Source organism: Varanus komodoensis, unplaced genomic scaffold, assembly GCF_004798865.1.
Source record: "Varanus komodoensis strain SLA01 unplaced genomic scaffold, ASM479886v1 scaffold7_1, whole genome shotgun sequence".
Lineage (NCBI taxonomy): Eukaryota > Metazoa > Chordata > Lepidosauria > Squamata > Varanidae > Varanus > Varanus komodoensis.
Genome location: NW_025336479.1, coordinates 2760422 through 2777833, shown reverse-complemented (window position 1 = coordinate 2777833; position 17412 = coordinate 2760422). Strand labels below are relative to the sequence as shown.

Below are 17412 nucleotides of genomic sequence, written 5' to 3'. Positions count from 1 at the left end.
AACTGGAGGGAGAGCGGGCCGGGGGTTCTGAGTGATCTAGGTCCAGACCACAACTCTGCCCCACCCTTCCTCCTGCTTTCCAGAAAGCAGACAAGACTGCTCTTGCTGCGAAGGTCAGCCGCAGCCAGTTCGATGCCACCACCGAGCAGCTGCACAAGATGATGCAGGAGCTGTTGAACAAGATGGCTGGCCAAGAGCAAGATTGGCAGAAAGTGCTTGACAAGCTCCTGATTGAGATGGACTCCAAAGTAAGTGAGGCTGGGGCTTTCTCCGCCATTCCCGGGCAGAGCATCCTGGGAGGGCAGCTGCCACTGGCAAGAAAGCGAGAGAGCTTCCTGCGATCAGAGGGCAGCGCTGTGGCATCTGACCAGCACTACTGGCTGCCTCCCGTGAATGCGCTCATCTTTCCCCTGCTCTCAACGATTGCGTGCTCATCGCAGGGAGCTACTCGTGTGTGTTGCATGGCTTGTGTTTGCCCCGCCAGCCAGGAAGCCTGACGGACACGACGCACTGCCCCTGCCTCTGCATCCTGACATCCCGCTTGCTTCTGGTCCCTGTTTGGGATGTGGTTTCAACCCATCAAGATGGGGATCTGAAGGTCCTCCTCCCTCATGCTGGGGTAGCAACTTCCACCATCACCCACCCTTCTGGCCAGGGCTTATGGAAGTTGTCATCCAGAACTGCTGGAGGCTTGTCTGCTTGGGTCTGAGACAAGCCTGCCTGTTTGCCCATGTCATAATCAGAGGCTCTTCTCCAGCCATCTCTGCCTTCGAAGGCTGCAGGAAAGAAGGGAAGGAGTAACCCGGGGCAGAGTCTTTTCTGGGGTGGTACCCTTGTCCTTGAAATCTTCTAGGCACCAGTTAAACCGTAGGTAAAATGATGTTTTCCACAGGATTTTGCTTAAACAATTCCACATGTGGTAGAATGGCAGGTAGATAGATTTAAACAAAATTAATGGAAACCAGATCTGCAGGACTGATGCCTCTCCCTCCCTCTGCCGGCTCCGATTAGAGCCAGTGGCAGGCAGGAGAAGGCTGACCTTGCTTGAAATAAGGGACGAGGAATGTGCAGCTGTTCCCCACAGGCAGATGGGATTTGCATCCAACAATATCCAGGGGACTGCACACTCCTCCTCTTTGGAACAGTAGCCCTTTCAGGCTTGAGGCCGCTCCCATGAAGCAAACTATGTTGTCTCAGCCAGATCTGTGGTTCTAGCAGAGGGGCAGTTTTTTGAGGAAGTGAGCTGATGCAAGTGGGGTGGGAGCAATGTTGTGACACTGCACTGCATTTTTCCTTGTGTTGACACCTCAAACTCTGAAATCAGAAGGGAAGGGATGCATGGGGGGCCCAGATTCTTTCCTTTGGCCAAATATTTGCATTATCTCTCCTGCTGATCTCCACCCCTACTTCTCTACCCTCCTTCCCCCTGAATGTCCCCTGCAGGCACAGCTGGCTCAACTGCCCAGAGAGCTTTGGCCGAGGGGAGCTACAGAAATGGAAATAATCATAAGAATCACAATCATAATGTGGCGAGCACTAGCTTCTGTTGGCCACTTCCAGATCTCAGCAATTGCTAAGAGTGTCCAGAACTGCAGACCTCTGGGATGCTGGGACATCCCTTTTCCCAAGAACCCTTGGGGCTTCCATGGGCTCAGAGCTGTTTTCCACTGAACTTTATGATGGTGCCCAACATGTTCTTGGGCTAGCAATTGCCCATGAGCACAGTTGCATTCACACATGTCAGGGTAGGCAAACCCGGTGCTTTCCAGGTGTCTTGGGCCATGGCCTCCACCACCCCAGCCAGCATGGCCACTCGTTAGGGATTATGTAGTCCAGAACTTAGGAGGGCAATGGGTTGCCAGCCCAACATTTTTGGAGGGCAGACTCACAGCCACCCTCCTGTCCTGCTGCATGCTTGAAATCAGACACGGTATGACAAATGAACTTACTTTGCTTCTTGGGCGAAGCAAGTGACCAGGTGAAATGCTGTTTCTGTGTGTTCCATGTTGAGCTGCAAATTGCTCTTAGGGGCACTCATTGTATGAAGCAAAGCAGCCCACTTTTTGCCCCTGGAGCCAGCTTGGCTAGGCCCTTGCACTGTCTTGTCTTCAGTATGCTGGGCAAGCCACATCTCTGTGCCTTGAAAGCGTCCTTCACATTCAAACCCTTGTGTCTCCTCCATGCAGTTGGACCGCTTGGAACTGGATCCATTCAGGCAGCAGCTGGAGGAGCGCTGGAAAGATATCCGGAAGCAGCTAAAGCAGAGGATGCCACAAGATTTAGGAGATGAAGCTGCCGGGATCAGGAGGCAAGGCGTCTGAGGGGGGTGGCTGCAGCTTTCAGGCGGCATCATATAATTGCAGGCTGCAGTTGTGCGCTATTTTCCCACAGAGCTGGCATCCCTTGACATCCCACGGTGGTGACACCATCAAAAGAAGAAAAGGGTGGGCAGCTTGTGGCCTTGCAGGTGTTTTGTCTTCATTTTATGGGTGTTATCTCATTGACACCTGCAGTAGTTGCATCACAGGGTAACTCATCAGGACTGGATAAAGTAGCAGCAATGGGTGAGGTGGTGGAAAGAGGATTGTGTTTCGTAAGCAGCCCCAGTTGTGGTTCACTTGCTGGGCAAATGTAGACCCATGAAAATAGCATTCAGGGCAGCCATAGTCGATTCCCTCTGTTTGGAGTGCACAGATACAGCCACTGCAAACAGCGGGCAGGCATGGCGTAACGTCCTAGCCCCGTTGGAGGCATGGGCGGCTTTAGGCGGCTGTCACGGCAGCAGTGGCCTAGCCAGGCTGACTGCTGATTCCTGCCAAGCCCCCCTTTTCTAGTGTGCCTGCAATGCCCTGAAGCAAAGCATCACTGGATATTGCAAGACATGTAAAGGGCAGCCCCCAGGTATTATGGGAAATTCCTGTGCTGCTTCCAAGCCACTGCTATGCTCATGGGACTGCCCGTGCTGCGGCCCCCTCGCTGTCCACCAGTGTAAGAGGGCACCTTCAGCCTGAACCCAGAGGGCTGTAGGCATCCAGCCCCCTGCCTGGCTGTTGCTTGCGGCGGCTGCCTCCCTGCCTCTTTGAAGTCTGCTGCAAGTCCGGGCGCAGTGCCGGGACCCTCCCCTCCTCCCGCGAGCTGTGTGACCTTCGAGTCACCACTAGAGGGCGCTGCTGCCTGGGCGCGTGGGGCGCAGCTCTCCCACCTGCGAGGGGAAGGGGCAGCCCGCGCAGCGCAGCGATTCCTGCTGCATCGCGCTGGCATGAGAAGCTGCTCTGTGCTGCACGATGCAGACAGGACTGGGCGGCCGGGCCGGGCCTTCTTCCAAACCCATGCCTGGTCCCCAGGCTGCCGTTCCGGCTGCGGTTTCCTTGCCTCCTCTTTTAATTGAATTGAACACGGAGTGCAGCTGAAGGGATGGAGAAAGAAGATGCCTTCAGACCCTGGCAGACAAGAAGCACGTTTCCCGGGCTAAGTTTCCACTTTGTGCGTGTGGCCTCTGTTGCTGCTGCCCCAGCCCTGCCCAGGACTTCGCTTTCCCAGCGGAAATGGTGCAGGCAGGCCAGCTCCTGATTCACCCCCCACTCCCTCCACTCTGGCCTCCTTAAGGTTGCAGGTGCGTCACTTTGGGGATGAGAGGGTCCCCATAGCTATCCCATTTCCACCAGTGGGGCACTTTTTAACAAGCACCTAGAGCATATTTTAATAGTAGAAATGTGTATACAGTGCAACAGTCATATAAACTAGGTAGGGGAAGGGGGTTTTTAAAGGAAGTTTTAAATTGGGTAGGCAATTTCTGACTCTCCAGATGTTTTAGACTATAATTCCATCAGCCTAGCTATCATAGCCAGTGGCAAAGGATGCTGGGGCTTGTGGGCCCAAATATCCGCTGGGCTGCAAGTTGCCAACCTCGCTTTAAATGTTATTTTTAAAAACATGGCCAAAAAACCATTGTTTTTATGCACGACTGAAAGAGCATGGAATCGGGTCATTTTAGATTTTGAAACAGCCATTCCAAACTAGCGAAGTTGGTCTCCCTGCTTAAACGGGTTCATCAGGTGGGCAGTTTAAGCATGCGCTGCTCTTGTCAGTCTCCGTAGCTGAACACAGCTTCTCTTGCTGCTCGCCCGGCTTGGTGGCTCAGCATGACACAGAAGCATGAACAAAGGCAAAGCGGAGTCCTTCGCTGCTTCTGGAAGGTGCCTCCTGCATCTTCCCCATGGAGAGATCTGGTATGCAAGGAGCTCCTGGGTCTGAGAGGCAAACTGTTCCTTCTTTGTATACAAACAAACCTCTCGACAGCAGCACATCTCTCTGTTTACGAAACACATATGCAAATTGCACAAGTTGCTCGTGCCTGGAATATGCTGAACTAGTGGCAGCTCCGCAGCTCTGGTTCCGGTGCCAAGAGGCTGCATGCAGTGCTCCCGTCACGTTTTTGTCTCTCTTTTTGGTATGATCTTCCTTCCATTCTCCCTCACGCAGATTGTACGGCTCAACGTTTGTGCAACTCATGTATCTGCCCTCATCACCCCTCTCCTTTTTTGATTTATCTCTTTTTGACTCGCACAGGAGACTCTTAGCTCATTTCCACTGCATTTCTTGTGACCGACCTTTGGAAATGGTGGTGCCTGGCCCGTAAGTTCTTGCATGTTGTTCTTACCTCGCTAATGCGATTATATTCATGGTGGGTGGGTTTAAATTTAAATAGGAAATACAGGGGAGTGGAAGCTGAGTGAAGCAGATCTTGGTCCTTGCTGAGCTGTGGAGCAAGTGTCTGCCTTTGACAGGTCGCTTGGGTCAGACCTCCTGAGGCCGGTGTCTGCCAATCAGTCCTAAAAGCGGCTGCTCGGGGTTAACCCCGAGAACCTCAGTCTCTCAGGCTGTGCTTCCTTGGCACATGCTACCTGTTGTTGTCTTGACAGGCACATCACAACACTCCCTGCTGTGCCAGGCTTACCCGCTCACCAGTCCCTCCGGCCATACATGGTTTATGAAATGGAGCAAATCAGGCAGCTGAACCGCAAGTACGGAGATGACGGGCACCTCTGGCTTTTCTTCTTTGTCCCCTCCTGATTCACGTGTGTTCTAAGTTGTGGTTGGGAATTGGTTGGAGCAGAGATTTGGAAAAGGGGCCTGAAGAAGAAAACGAGTATGAGCCAAGCCCCTGGGTCACATCCAAGATTAGTCCTGCTTAGACCTATTGGTAGACCTATTGGCATGAATGGGACATAATTAGCCCTGTCTCCTTTAAGTCTTATTCTTTCAGTGGGTCTAACGGAAGCAGGGCTAACACTGGGTACTATCTCCAGAGTGAGCAATACTACTTCATCTCAGAGGGGGCACGTTTGTTGCCTAAATAACAACTTCAGAGCAAAACAATGGTTTGGGGTACCATCCCATGCATGTGCAAATAGGGCAAAAAGTCATCCATCACCCTGCACAGGGTGTTTGCCTAGGATTCTGCCCCTGGTGACGCTTCACATTCTGAAGCGGGGCTTTTAGTTACAATATTCTGAGGCGGAAGTTGGGCTGACCCAAAACATGCTGCTTGCCAGAACTACTCTAGTCCCACTGCTCCAGGGGGAGCTGGTAAAAATGAAGTGGCCATCTAAAATGGTTTTGGGGTGGGGCAAAACAGGGCTGGCTGTTTTTACTAGCAGTAGCAGACTGGCTCTTCCTGACGGCAGTCAGTTTGTGGGTTCTGTTTATTCCTCATCATTCACTTGTAAATAATGGAGTGTTGTTGCTGAATAGCAGAAGGGAAAATGGTGTCAGATGCCAAAGGCAGGGAGAGCTGCTCCACCACTGTTATAAAATTACCGTCAATGGAACCAAAGGGCAACCGAGGGGCTGAGGGGCAGCAGGTGAACCTGCCCTTCCTTTCCACAATCTTAAAAAATGGACTGAACATTCTGGCTGAGGAAATTTGGGTCCAGCCTTAGATGAGAATGCAGTTGGATGGGCACCATGACCTTGAGAACCCCTTCATATGTTATACCTTTAGAATCTTGGACAGAAAACCTGTCTGCTTGAATGGGAATGTGCCCTTTGGCTTTGTAGACTCTTCACTTTTTGGTGCCTGATTAACTTCTGAGCTGTGCAGCCTCATGTGAATTGGGATAAGGAACCTTGGAATATGCTCCACTGGAGCTCTCTGTCCAGCCAACATCCTTCTCTCCCCGCACACACCTTGCAGCTTGGCACATTAAAAAAAGGAAGTCTAATTCCTGCATCCCCACATTTTTGGCCCATGCTTAGACAGAATTGGCATTTTTCAAAGCCTCATTAGTGTGTGTGTGTGTGTGTGTGCATGCATCCATGTGCGTGCACACACACATGTATGTGTGTGCATACACATGAAAGAGAATGTAGGGGTGTGTCACTCACGAATGTTTATGAAATCCTGTGTGTGTGTGTGTAAGCATTAGAGGGCGAGGGCGAGGGAGGGGAAGGGTATGGGCACCCTGCTGGCATGTGAGTCTCATGCCCATGAAGCAATGCAGCCCTGGGCCAAAAAAGATTCCCCACACTTATAGAAATAGTCTTGCTGCTCTTCTTTCTCAGAGAAGTGGCATGAAAATGAGCAGAGCATGCTGGGAGAGGCAGAGCTGTGCTGACCGTGTGGATTTTTCCTCTCCCTTTCCTTTTTCCGGTCGCTTTCTGCCTCCTTGCACCGGCTTGTGTGCTGTGCCCCCTTTCCCCATCCTTTTCCACCCCACCCCAGTCTCAGGTTAGGGCCCGGTGCTCGTTACGATGCACTGGAGAAGAGCACGAGCCTCAACAAGCTCCGTCGCATCCACTCCAAGATGCTCATGGATATTCAGAAGGTGCAGAGCCATTATGGCGGGCCCGCAAAAGTCAACGCTCAGATGATCAGGGAAATGCTGCAGTCCCAGTGCCTCGGCTCAGGCCTGTATGGCAGACGGTAGGAGAAGTGCTCTTCAGCAGTAAGTTGGTATCCCCACAGAGATGAGAAGCAAAGCAGAGCCCCGGGCAAGCTGCCGCCCTCTCCCCGGGTCCCCTCCACTCCATTAAATGAAGATGGTGGGGGCTCTGTAGCCATTCCGCTGGCCCTTCTCCAGCTGCAGCCTGCCCGCTTTGCCCCAAGGCCCCCTCCCACAAGCTGGCCGGGCCTTTGGCACTGACCCCAGTGCTCCCGAGAGAAGCACTGCGTGGAATGGCATCTTGTCGGCCAGAGGCACTCTGGGGTAATATGCGTGGTAGCAGCTTCTGCCAGCCCATCCAGTGCTTCTCCGGGGAACGCTGGGCTGGAAAGAAAGGGCCCTTTTCAAGAAATCACAAAGGGGAGCGGACCACTGTGCTGGGCACTGACCCTAGGCCTGAGATGATGCTGCATCACCAGCTCTCCCAGGAAGCCTCATGCAGAGCAGCAGCAGCAGTGTCAGCTGGGCTTGGGCAATGGTGACCTGTTCTCAGTGCTAGGCTCTTAGTTAAATTGGTATCCCTGCAGCCTTAGAAATAGCATTTGCATGAGGGCAGCTGCAAGCTGGGGTGCAAGGGGGCTTCTTCAAACCTTGCCTCATGCGGTGGCAAAACATACGCACACACAGAAGTCACTTTCGTGAAGGCATTAGGTAAAATCAAATGTGACCCCACTTGGGGCTGGTTGCAATGCATGTAAATTCCATTCATTTCAGCAGATTAGCTCCAAGTAGCACATAGGCTGGATTTTAACCATTCATCTGAACTTTGTGCATAGACCAGCTTTGTTTGTACCTGTGGCTGGAAGCCACACTTTCCGCGTGTGCTGCTGTGGTAATCACTCATGGAAATCTGCAGGCAGGATTCATGCAAATCCCTACTCAAAATGAGCTTCCATGTAGAAATGTCCTCATGTCTGAAGCAACCCATTCGGGTGCTGCTTCCCTTTAACGTATGTACAGGCTTGTGATGGAAACAAATGCAAAGACTGAGTTGTCTGACTTGACCTGCTGCACAGGCAATAAAATCTGGAATTCCAAAACAGGCTCAGAACTTCAAGAGTCGGCCAAACAAGTCAGACCTGATCGTTACCATTTTGCAATATATTTAATGAGGTCCGCAGACTGATTCCTGAGCCTGCCAAAACAAAACGTAACTTGCAGATTTAAATTAACTTACCCTGCAGGTCAGAAATGGCACGTGGTTTACTAACAACAAGAGACGGCCAAGAGTCCAGAAATCGATGTGATTTTGCCTGCCTTTCTGTTTTGTCTCACTGTTTGTTTCCTGTTTCTCTTGCTTCACCTCTTGCTTTTCTGCCTGAAAGTCCACTTTCTGTCGAGGAAACAGCCTCTCTGTTCAGATAGTGCCTTGCAAAATAATCTTTTGTGGTCTCACACTGCTTTGTGTGTCTGTGTGTGTCTTGCTGTGTAACAAAGCAAGGCAGGGGACAGGGTGGCAAAATCCAGGGCAGTGAGGAAGCGAACAGCAGCCATGTGGAGTCCGGTAAAGGCCTCTAGTCCTCTTCCCAAGGCGGACAACTAGAGCAACCTGCAAGCGGGATACGAGCACAATAGCCACCCACGCACGTATGTGCACACGTTTCACATAACTGCTCTGCAGAGGTCTGCTGCCCCTGATACTGCAGGGAATGTACCGGTACCATGGCCTGACCCCTCCAGCTCATTCTGAACTGCATTTCCATCTAATTTGAACAGAACACATTCCTCCTGTGCTGATCAGGTTTGGAATTCCGGGTAGCAAAATGTTGGTTTCCAATTTGTAAGCTGAGCGTCTGACTCGAAGGATCTTTTAGTTGTCTAAAAGAACCTCGTTGCACAGGCAGCCAGTGGGGGAGGCTGGGATAAAGGCTGAGGCAGAGGGCTTGGGCCACTCGGGGCGGGAGTGGGCATTCCTTGTGGTGCAGAAAGGAGGCCCGCCGGAAGAACCGCTCCCTTCTCTTTCCCCGGGCCGAGAAGCTTGAGGGTTTTACCCACCACCTCTCCCCTTGAGGGGAAGCCAGGCCAGCTGAGTGGAAGCGGGCATGGGCCACCCCGACTTCGCTAAGTGTCGGCCCTCCGTCCTTCGCAGAGACCGACTTCCAGAGGTGACGGACTTCGGCTACGTGAGTGTCCCTCGGCACTGCGGGGGCAGCCACACCCTCACCTACCCCTACAGGCGCTACGGGAAGCTGCAGCAGCTCGCCCAGTGCATGCCGCCCATCCACGCGGACGAAAACGCCGTGCTGGCCATGGTGAAGGTAACGAGGGGCCGGGCGGGTGGGGAGGGCCTGGCAGGGGGAGTGAGGCCAGAGCTGGGCTGCCAGCCTTGAGGCCTAAGCAGTATATTTAGGTCCACTGTGGAGTCACATGATCCACTACCACAAACAAACAAAAGCTACAATCAGCCAAGGAGGAGTGGGACAGGCAGCACCACAGATGGGGCGTTTTGTCCTATTTTGCTCCCCTTTAGCACTTCCCTTCCAGTTTTTCCCCCAGATAAAACTTGTTCCTGCTGAGATTTAATTTTGTTTACATTTTATGGTACCTTACAGTTCAAAGTTCATTTTATGGTACCTTCTGGAGAATGTGTTTTATGGTACAGTTCATTTTATGGTACCTTCTGGAGAAGCTTGCAATTGAAGAGAAATTTAACAAAATTGAATCTAGTAAACAGAACTTTATAAAAAGCTGTCCAGAAACGATTCATAAAGCATGGGATAAAAATATCCAAATAAATAAATTACAGTCTATCAAGTCTATGAAACTAGCCAAAGCAGGAGCTAAAACAGGCAGGACAATGGTGGCTGGTTTCTGACAACATGATAACCCCCACTCAGGAGTTGCGTGTGGGTTGCTGTTGAACTGCAGGCTGTTGTTGTAACGTGGGTTTTTGCGTGTTCAAACCCAGCTGTGCTAACAACCCATGAAGAGAAGCCATGGCTTCTTGTTGGCTTCCACACCATGGTTTGTTATCTCAGCTGGGTTCAGATAACGCTATCCTAGGTTCAGGCAACATGTTGAGAGTAAGTGTAGTGTAATAGTTAAGGGCATGGGACTGGAACTCGGGAGATCTGGGGTCTAGTCCTTACTCGGCCATGGAGCCAACTGGGTGACTGGGCCTGCTGCAACTCTCAGCCCAGCCTACATCACAGGGCTGTTGTGGGGATGAGATTGAGAGCAGCAGGAGGAGAATCCTGTAATTCACTTTGAGTTCTTAAAAAAGGCAGGATAGAACTCTAATAAATTAAAAACAATGCTGCCCACAGTTCAGCATCATATGGGCCACCATATTGTCTGAACCCAAGTTAGTCACATATTGAGCCTGAGGAAAGGTCTGGAGTGCCACCTGGCACCTAGAGGCTGTTATAGCTGGTGCCAGGAAGGAAACACATGTGAACAGGAAATGTGTTTTGCTTAATACAAGACATGCAGTCAAACACAACCTGATTATTGCTGGGTCTGGGCATGCTTGTTGCTCTTCCTCTCATCTCACTTCAGTGCCTGTAGAAAGGGAATAATGTATTATCTGCACACAGTTATTACAACGTCAACATTTTGAGAAAAACGTCTCCCTTATGACCTGGCTTTTACCTTGCTGCCTGAACAGCAAGACTCATAGCTTAGTATTGTCTCCATGATAAAGCACACACCCTTTACCTGCCACCTAAATCCTCTAGGATTTATGCTCACTTAAAGGCAGCTGGAAAACAAATTTCCTTTGGCCTCGCTTGTCTTCTGGGATCCTTTTTACCATCATCCACTATCAGCAGTAGAAATGGCTTTGATCATCTTCAGGAGGTCCGAGCCAGTGCTGGCACTGACCCAGGACTGAGACTGCACCAGTGCCTGGTGCCAGAAGCCACACCAGAAATGCAGCAGCCCACCGTCTAGAGAGAACGTGAATGTCAGGAGGCTTGCCTGGACTGGGTTGATTAAGAGCGGTCGATATTCCAGTCCCAGCTATCTGGGGTTTCTTCATCCTTCAATCGCTTCTCCACTAAGTCGTTGAACTCTAGCTCCCACCGTGCTTCAGACCATAACCACCATCTGGGTCTTCGCAGCCCCTTTGCTTCCCTCCTGCACCCTTCACGTTCCACCCCAAACCCTTGCATGCTGCCTCTCTCTCATCAAGGCGGCTAACAGTAAAAGAGCCTGACTCAGTCACAAAGTCAGAACTCGTCAAGGCGGCTAACAGTAAAAGAGCCTGACTCAGTCACAAAGTCAGAAATATCACCCAAGCAGAAGACGCACAGCGTGAAACCACGCTGCAGATGGAAACAAGGCACCTCAGATTAAAGCAGCCCCGAGCCACAGACAACCAAGCAGAGGGGCAGACTTGAACTACATATCAGAAGCATGGCTCCCCCGGTAAAGTTTGGCAGGTACTTAAAAGAAAAATAAAGTGCCAGGTGAATCTCAGGGTCCAACCACAGAAATGTCCCCTGTGCGCTAGTTTGGAACAGTTCAGTGGCTGAGCATGGACCCCCAGTTGCGGCACTCCAAGGTTCCTCCGATGATGGTTCCCTGATCTGGGAGCAAGGAACACAGAGGTTGTCCCAGCATTGGTGATCACGCGAAGCACAGGAGGAGGTGGGCCTTGTGACACTTCTGGACCGTTTTGTGGTGGGTCTTTAATGTCTGCCTCCCAGACTAAGGTGTGGCCTGTCCTGCATTTGCCTTCATTTGTAGCATGAAGAGGTAGACATCCTGGGCCTGGATGGTCATATCTACAAAGGACGGATGGACACGCAGCTCCCATCCATCACCGGAAAGGACAGTGAGTTTCCTGTTCCACTTGCAGATGCTTTGGGTGGACCGTGCAGCTGGGAGAAGGGGGCTGGGAAAGGAGGGTTAACTATTTAAGGATATAATTCTAGGCGTGCTTAGGTATAAACAGCCTTACAGTTCTCAGCACGCCCCAGTTGGCCATGCACGACATTCTGCCTTAAGTGTTGAAGCGCAATAGTGTGAAACTGGCTGGACACACTTGACCGTGAGGTAATGAGAAGCATTTCCCTCTGGCAAGAGGATGTAGCGATCACGCGGCATTTTTACTGCTTGTTGATAACCTCGAGAGCTGGGAGGAGCATTTCAAATGGAAATAGATGTGCAGAATACATCTGCCATCGATCTGTAAATTTCTGGATGGATCTGGGACAGTTTGCTTTTACTGCAGAGACTGAGTACCCAAAGAGTTGCCATAGCCTGCTGAGTAATCATGTCAGACGGACCCGATGCACCAAAAAGCGGCTCTTCTTTGGATTCTTTGCAAGGCTGTGGGGGAACAGCAAAAGCACTGGTGGCTCCACCCTTTGTTCTTGCCTCCCCAGGTCCTTCAAGACCGAGAAACAAGCTCATCCGGTCCTCCTCACAAAGGCACCAGCCCATGCTCAGCGACTTGCCCAATCTCCCAGCTCGTCCCCACACAGCTAAAGTGTCTTTGCGCAGCCTGTCAGGTATGCCCAGCATTCCACTTTAGCTGGGAAGAGAACGATGGGGGACGAAGCACATCCAAATCAGGTGGTGTTTCCTTGGCTCACTCTGTAGCACTCTGTGAGGATTTCTGAGCAGGGCAAGGCAGTGACTCTCCATGAATGGAGCTCCTGATGGGCGAGCTACTACCTTGGTATCGGTTTGAAGGAACAATCCTACCTGTGTATGCTTAAATAGGGAAAAAAGTCTTTCAGAAATCCAAACATGCATAGGATCACACCCTTGCCCCCTCATAACATTGTAATAGCTTCTCCTAAAGATCCCGGGAATCATAGTTAAAAGTGATGATTGCTGAGAATACTGTTAGAGAGACCCGGTCCACCATTCTGTTCACAGAACTACATTTCCCAGGAATCCTGGATGAGGGGGCACAGCTGCTAAATGAGCTTGTGATAGAATAGACTACAGGATGGTTCCATTGCACCGGTTTACAGATGTTGTGCTATGGGGAAGTAGTACTGGGTCAAAACCCTGCTCAGCCCTTCCCCTGGCCGCTGCAATTTCACAGGTTGAAGCCCACACATTTTTTACAGCACCCTCTTTAGAAAGGTGGTGTTCAGAGAAGCACGCTTCAGGGGCTCAGAATATACGGAGTTCTGGATCTAGTAAAAATCCGTCTCCCTGTGAAATTCCATTTGGTCCTGCCTTTTGCTCAGGGGACCATATTTCCAGAACTGCTATTCGCACTGTTTCAGGAGCTTGCATTGAAGTGCTGGTTTTCCTCATCTCCTGGGCAGTGGCGCTGGTTAACACAACTGGTTTACTGGCACTCCATTCCATCTTGCATGTTTCTTCCAGAAAACTGCAACTTCCTGTCACAACACTGTGTCTTTGTCCCTCAGCAACCACCCTTTTTCATGATCAGTGTAGACACTAAATACCAATGGCGGTGAAATGCAAGAGTGAGTGTTGTTAGGATTTTAGATAAGAGCTAGAGAGCATCTACTTATTGTGTAGATGTGGGATCATCCTGGCATAGTCTATCATTCTCTCTGCTACCTGACAAAAAGCTGCATGAGACAGGGAGGAGGAGCTGGGAGCGAGAGGCCGTTCTTACATATTCTGTAAGCTCTCGGGGATGGGATGCAGTCTGTGCTTGAGAAGGCTTTGCAAACTGTCCCATGGTAAGGCTTATTTTTAAATTATTATCATTACTACTACTACTTGTATCATTATCATTATTGTACAAAGGCTGCTAGTGCAGGTACCGTCCCTGGCCGACTGATTCTAGGTTTGCTTGCAAGCTCTGTCCCTGCCGATCCATCTGTCCATTATAGAGCACTCCCTTCTGGTGGTGCCGAAGCGCTGAATGATCGCATCTGAGATGTAATTGCAAACATGGTCAGTTCTCCCAATTGGACTGCATGCCCGGCTGATTGAAGAGCACTGCAGGAAATCATGGACTCACTTCGTGTGGCCCAAGAGCACCGTTTACCTAGCAGGGTCTGGTCTAGGAAATGTACAGAACCTGCCAAGAAACTTGCCCTGCCCCGCACAGAGTATGGGGGGCAGAGATTGTAAACAAGAGGAGGAAAGAGAAAGAGAGACATCCATTAGTGGATGGAAGAGCTGAAATCACCCTAGTAAAATTAACTTTCTGCACAAGGCTAGCGCGACCCGCAAGTAGATCTGTCGGACTCCCCTCTCAGTTGGCAAGAGAGGACTGGTGTTCAAAAGTCAATTACATCCAGGCCTGAGGGTGACTTTACACATTACAAAATTAGCAAGGCACGGACTGTACCTGTGATGTATTCTGTAATGCATAACAGTCAAATGCCTCTTTTCTTTCCTAATTTCTGGGGGGTTAACAATGTTAGTTTATTGCAGCAAAATCCACAAAGTTTTTGCGGCACTTTAAAAGCTGCCAAGTTGACTCTGACATCAGCTTTCATGGACAGTGTCCAGAGACTGGCAGACATGCGTGCACATGCTGACTAGGAGGAAGAGAGAAACTGTTGTGAGGAGGAATTGAAATGCAGAACTGTAGCCAGTGATAATGACCTTAATGATGGCCACTCCCAAAACATCTTTATGAGATAACATAGACAACATTGCAAGGAACCATTTAACATACTAGGATTGCATAAAAAACCCAAAACAAACCTCCTTGTCCTTATCACAACCACAGGAAGTAGATGAATTGTGCTTCAGCAATTTTGCAGATACCTTTGATATTTTTGAACAAAGAATACTTTGTGCATCTGAGGGTAGCCGCTTTCCAGAAAAGCTTGTCTCAGAATAGTCAGTCATTTAGGTGTTACTGGATTATTTTTGTTCCTTTTTTAATTGAATGTTGGGAAAACTGTCAAAGGAGACTTTGACTAAGCAGCCTACCCAACCCAGTGCCCTCCAGCTAGTTTGGATTTCTCCTCCCATCAGTCCCAAAAAGCAATACCAATATTTATGGATGCTGGCAGCTGTAGTCCAAAACTTCTGGAGGGCCCGGGAAAATTTCCCACATTTGCTTCTCAGATGTTACAGTATCAAGGCAGTGTGCACTGGATGTGGCAGCCACTTTCAGAACGTGGGCACTTGGCCCGAGTGCAGCAAGTCTTCCTGGAATTCTGTGTGAGGCAGGAAAGGGAGCACCAGTCTTGCGGGGCGGGGGGGGGGGGGCTTGTTTTGACATGGCTGTGCTCAGGCTCAGGCCAGGAAGGGAAACTATAGCTTCCCCGCCAGAAGTCTGGTTGTCCCTCAGCATAGACTGCGAGGCCCAATTCAGGCATGCTTTTCATCAACAAGGGTAGCAAGGCCTGCATGCCGTTTCAGGTTTTGGGGTGGGTAGGAAGCAGCAGCAGGTGACACGACATTGGCATGTGTTCAGGAGCCATTTCCAAGTGCCACCGGCAGGCCTTTTGGCTGGCTGCCTTGTAACACTCCATACGCAGGTAAAGCTGGAGCATCCCCAACAATCAGGGCTTAATTTGACCCTGGGCTCAGTCTGGTGCTGGAGCTCAGCTAAGAGATGATAAGGTCCTCTTAAAGAGGAAAATCTCCCAGCTCCTGCTAGCAACTTTTCTACAGTGAGGAACAGCGGAGAATCCACCTCCATCAAGTATCCAGCTCCCCAGGAAAGCACCCGTGAGAAATACAGATCATGAGCACTGGCGGAATTAAAGAGGAATTTTAAAATGTGCTCCATTTGACTGGCGTGCTCCTTCCTGTGACGAGAGGCTGTCTCTCCCCGCCCCAAGCTAAAGCTGGCACGCACCTCAAACAAGTGCAGAGTACTCGTCCTGCAGCAGTGCGTCGTAAAACCCAGCCACACAGAAGCAGAGAGAGCAGGTGTCTGACTGTGGCAGGCCGGGGGAGCAAAGGGCTCACAAGCAGCGGACGAAATGGCCTTCAGCGGAGGCCAGTCCCTGGTTTGTCTAGCTCAGTGTTGCCTACACCTGAAGAGATGCGAAACCACCTCCAGCTTGAGGTTTGAATCCCATTTCAGAGAAGCTCATGGTGGCTGCATTCCAGTGATCAGCTGGGCCAAAGGCAAAAAGCAGCAGCACGAAAAGTGCCAGATTCCTGGAGTTGAAATCCTTACACTCGGTCACTCAGCCTTTGGAGAGGCGTGTCAGTCATTCAGAATGGGGAAACTACCAAATGATGGGGTGGGGAAGGATGTGGAGCATGACCTTCAGCTGGCCAGGTTTGCCTCACCAACCTGAGGTCCGATAGTCCTGCTCAGTGCTGATGGCAGAGGGCTTTCAATGCTGGCAGTACCCAGTGTTACCTGGCGATGCCAAGCGTTCTGTTAACCAATTAAGCCCTGACTACAGGGGCAGAAACATTCCGTATCAAAATGTTCTCATGAAGGAAGAGCTGACGGGGGGGGGGGGGAGAGAGGCATCTGTCCTGGGCAAATGGTTTGTTTGTGCAAAAGATAACTATTTATTAAGCTATTTCTTCCACTCATGACTGCTAGAGCTGGGTTTGACTCTTTCTTGTGTGTTGCAGCTAAGTCCATGACTCAGTTAGGGGTCACTGAAGAGCCTGGGATGCAGGACAGAGAAACTTTGGAGCTGCACATGCCAATTCCCTCGAGACAGCGGTCGGATGAGCAGTCTGCCTAAGCAGAGCAGCCTTGCTTGTGCCTCCATGAGAACGTGATTCTCACCGATGAAAGCCAGACAATAAAGAGTGACCAAACCAGGAAGAGGACTGTGCAGGCCTGCTGCTGCCAGAGGAGCGTGGCCATCTTGTGGTGCTGCCCCTGTGGCAGGGGCTGCCCTGGCTGGTCCAGCAAGTGCTCCTAGGGTGGGATGGGGTGGGAAGGGCCAAGAGGTGTGGGTGCTCATGGCAGGCATGGCTTCCTTCTTCAGAGACCACCATTCCACCAGGCCTGCAGGTTGTAGCTTTTCTTTGTCCAAGAAGTTATTCTTCAATACAAAATCCTGTGTTTAAACCCATTAGAGAGAGCAAGACAGCTGATTTCATGTGTCAACATTCTTGACTTCTCCCTCACTTCCCCCCGTTGCTCCAGCCCCAGACATACACCAGCCATGGAAAGGGAGGCACTGTCCTAGAAAAGAGCAGTCAGGTCAGGGGTCCAGCACTGTGCACCCTTGTTGCCACTGGGGACAACACAGAGCCCAGCGACAATGCTCAGCACAAGCTGACTGGCCCGCAGGATGCTAGGATGTGCATGTTTGAGTTGCTGCAACCTTTAGCAACGGTTACTTCGGGGTTTGGTGGGCACAGCCCTCGCCAGATGTCTCGTGCTAGTCTCATAGTGGATGTGGAATTCACAACTTCCGCTGGATGGAGCAATTCAGATCTGCTTCCAAATGGGCCCGATTTACTATTCAAAATGGGAGGTGGTGATGCCAGGTAGGCTTCCTTTATGCAGCCACAGAGTGGGAGCAAAAGCTGGCCCCATTTCGCACTGAAAAACCAGAGAGGCTGCTGCTGCTACGCGTTTGTCCCTCACTCCAGTCGGATTCAGTTTGCAGCAATGCATGCAGGAGGAGAGGGTGGCAAA

General features: G+C 50.8%; 1 protein-coding gene across 1 annotated transcript in view; it reads left to right on the top strand.

The window, feature by feature from the left end:
• The window catches only part of QRICH2 (glutamine rich 2), a 48512-nt gene extending 31848 nt beyond the window's left edge, over positions 1-16664 (top strand). The window contains exons 12-22 of the mRNA XM_044453920.1: positions 84-248; positions 2187-2308; positions 4570-4635; positions 4923-5024; positions 6725-6925; positions 9034-9202; positions 11634-11721; positions 12275-12395; positions 12451-12469; positions 12846-12863; positions 16406-16664. Of these exons, the coding sequence (XP_044309855.1) occupies positions 84-248; positions 2187-2308; positions 4570-4635; positions 4923-5024; positions 6725-6925; positions 9034-9202; positions 11634-11721; positions 12275-12395; positions 12451-12469; positions 12846-12863; positions 16406-16504 (1170 nt within the window). The 3' untranslated portion in view covers positions 16505-16664. The remainder of the gene's footprint in view (positions 1-83; positions 249-2186; positions 2309-4569; positions 4636-4922; positions 5025-6724; positions 6926-9033; positions 9203-11633; positions 11722-12274; positions 12396-12450; positions 12470-12845; positions 12864-16405) is intronic.
• Positions 16665-17412: the final 748 nt, after the last annotated feature.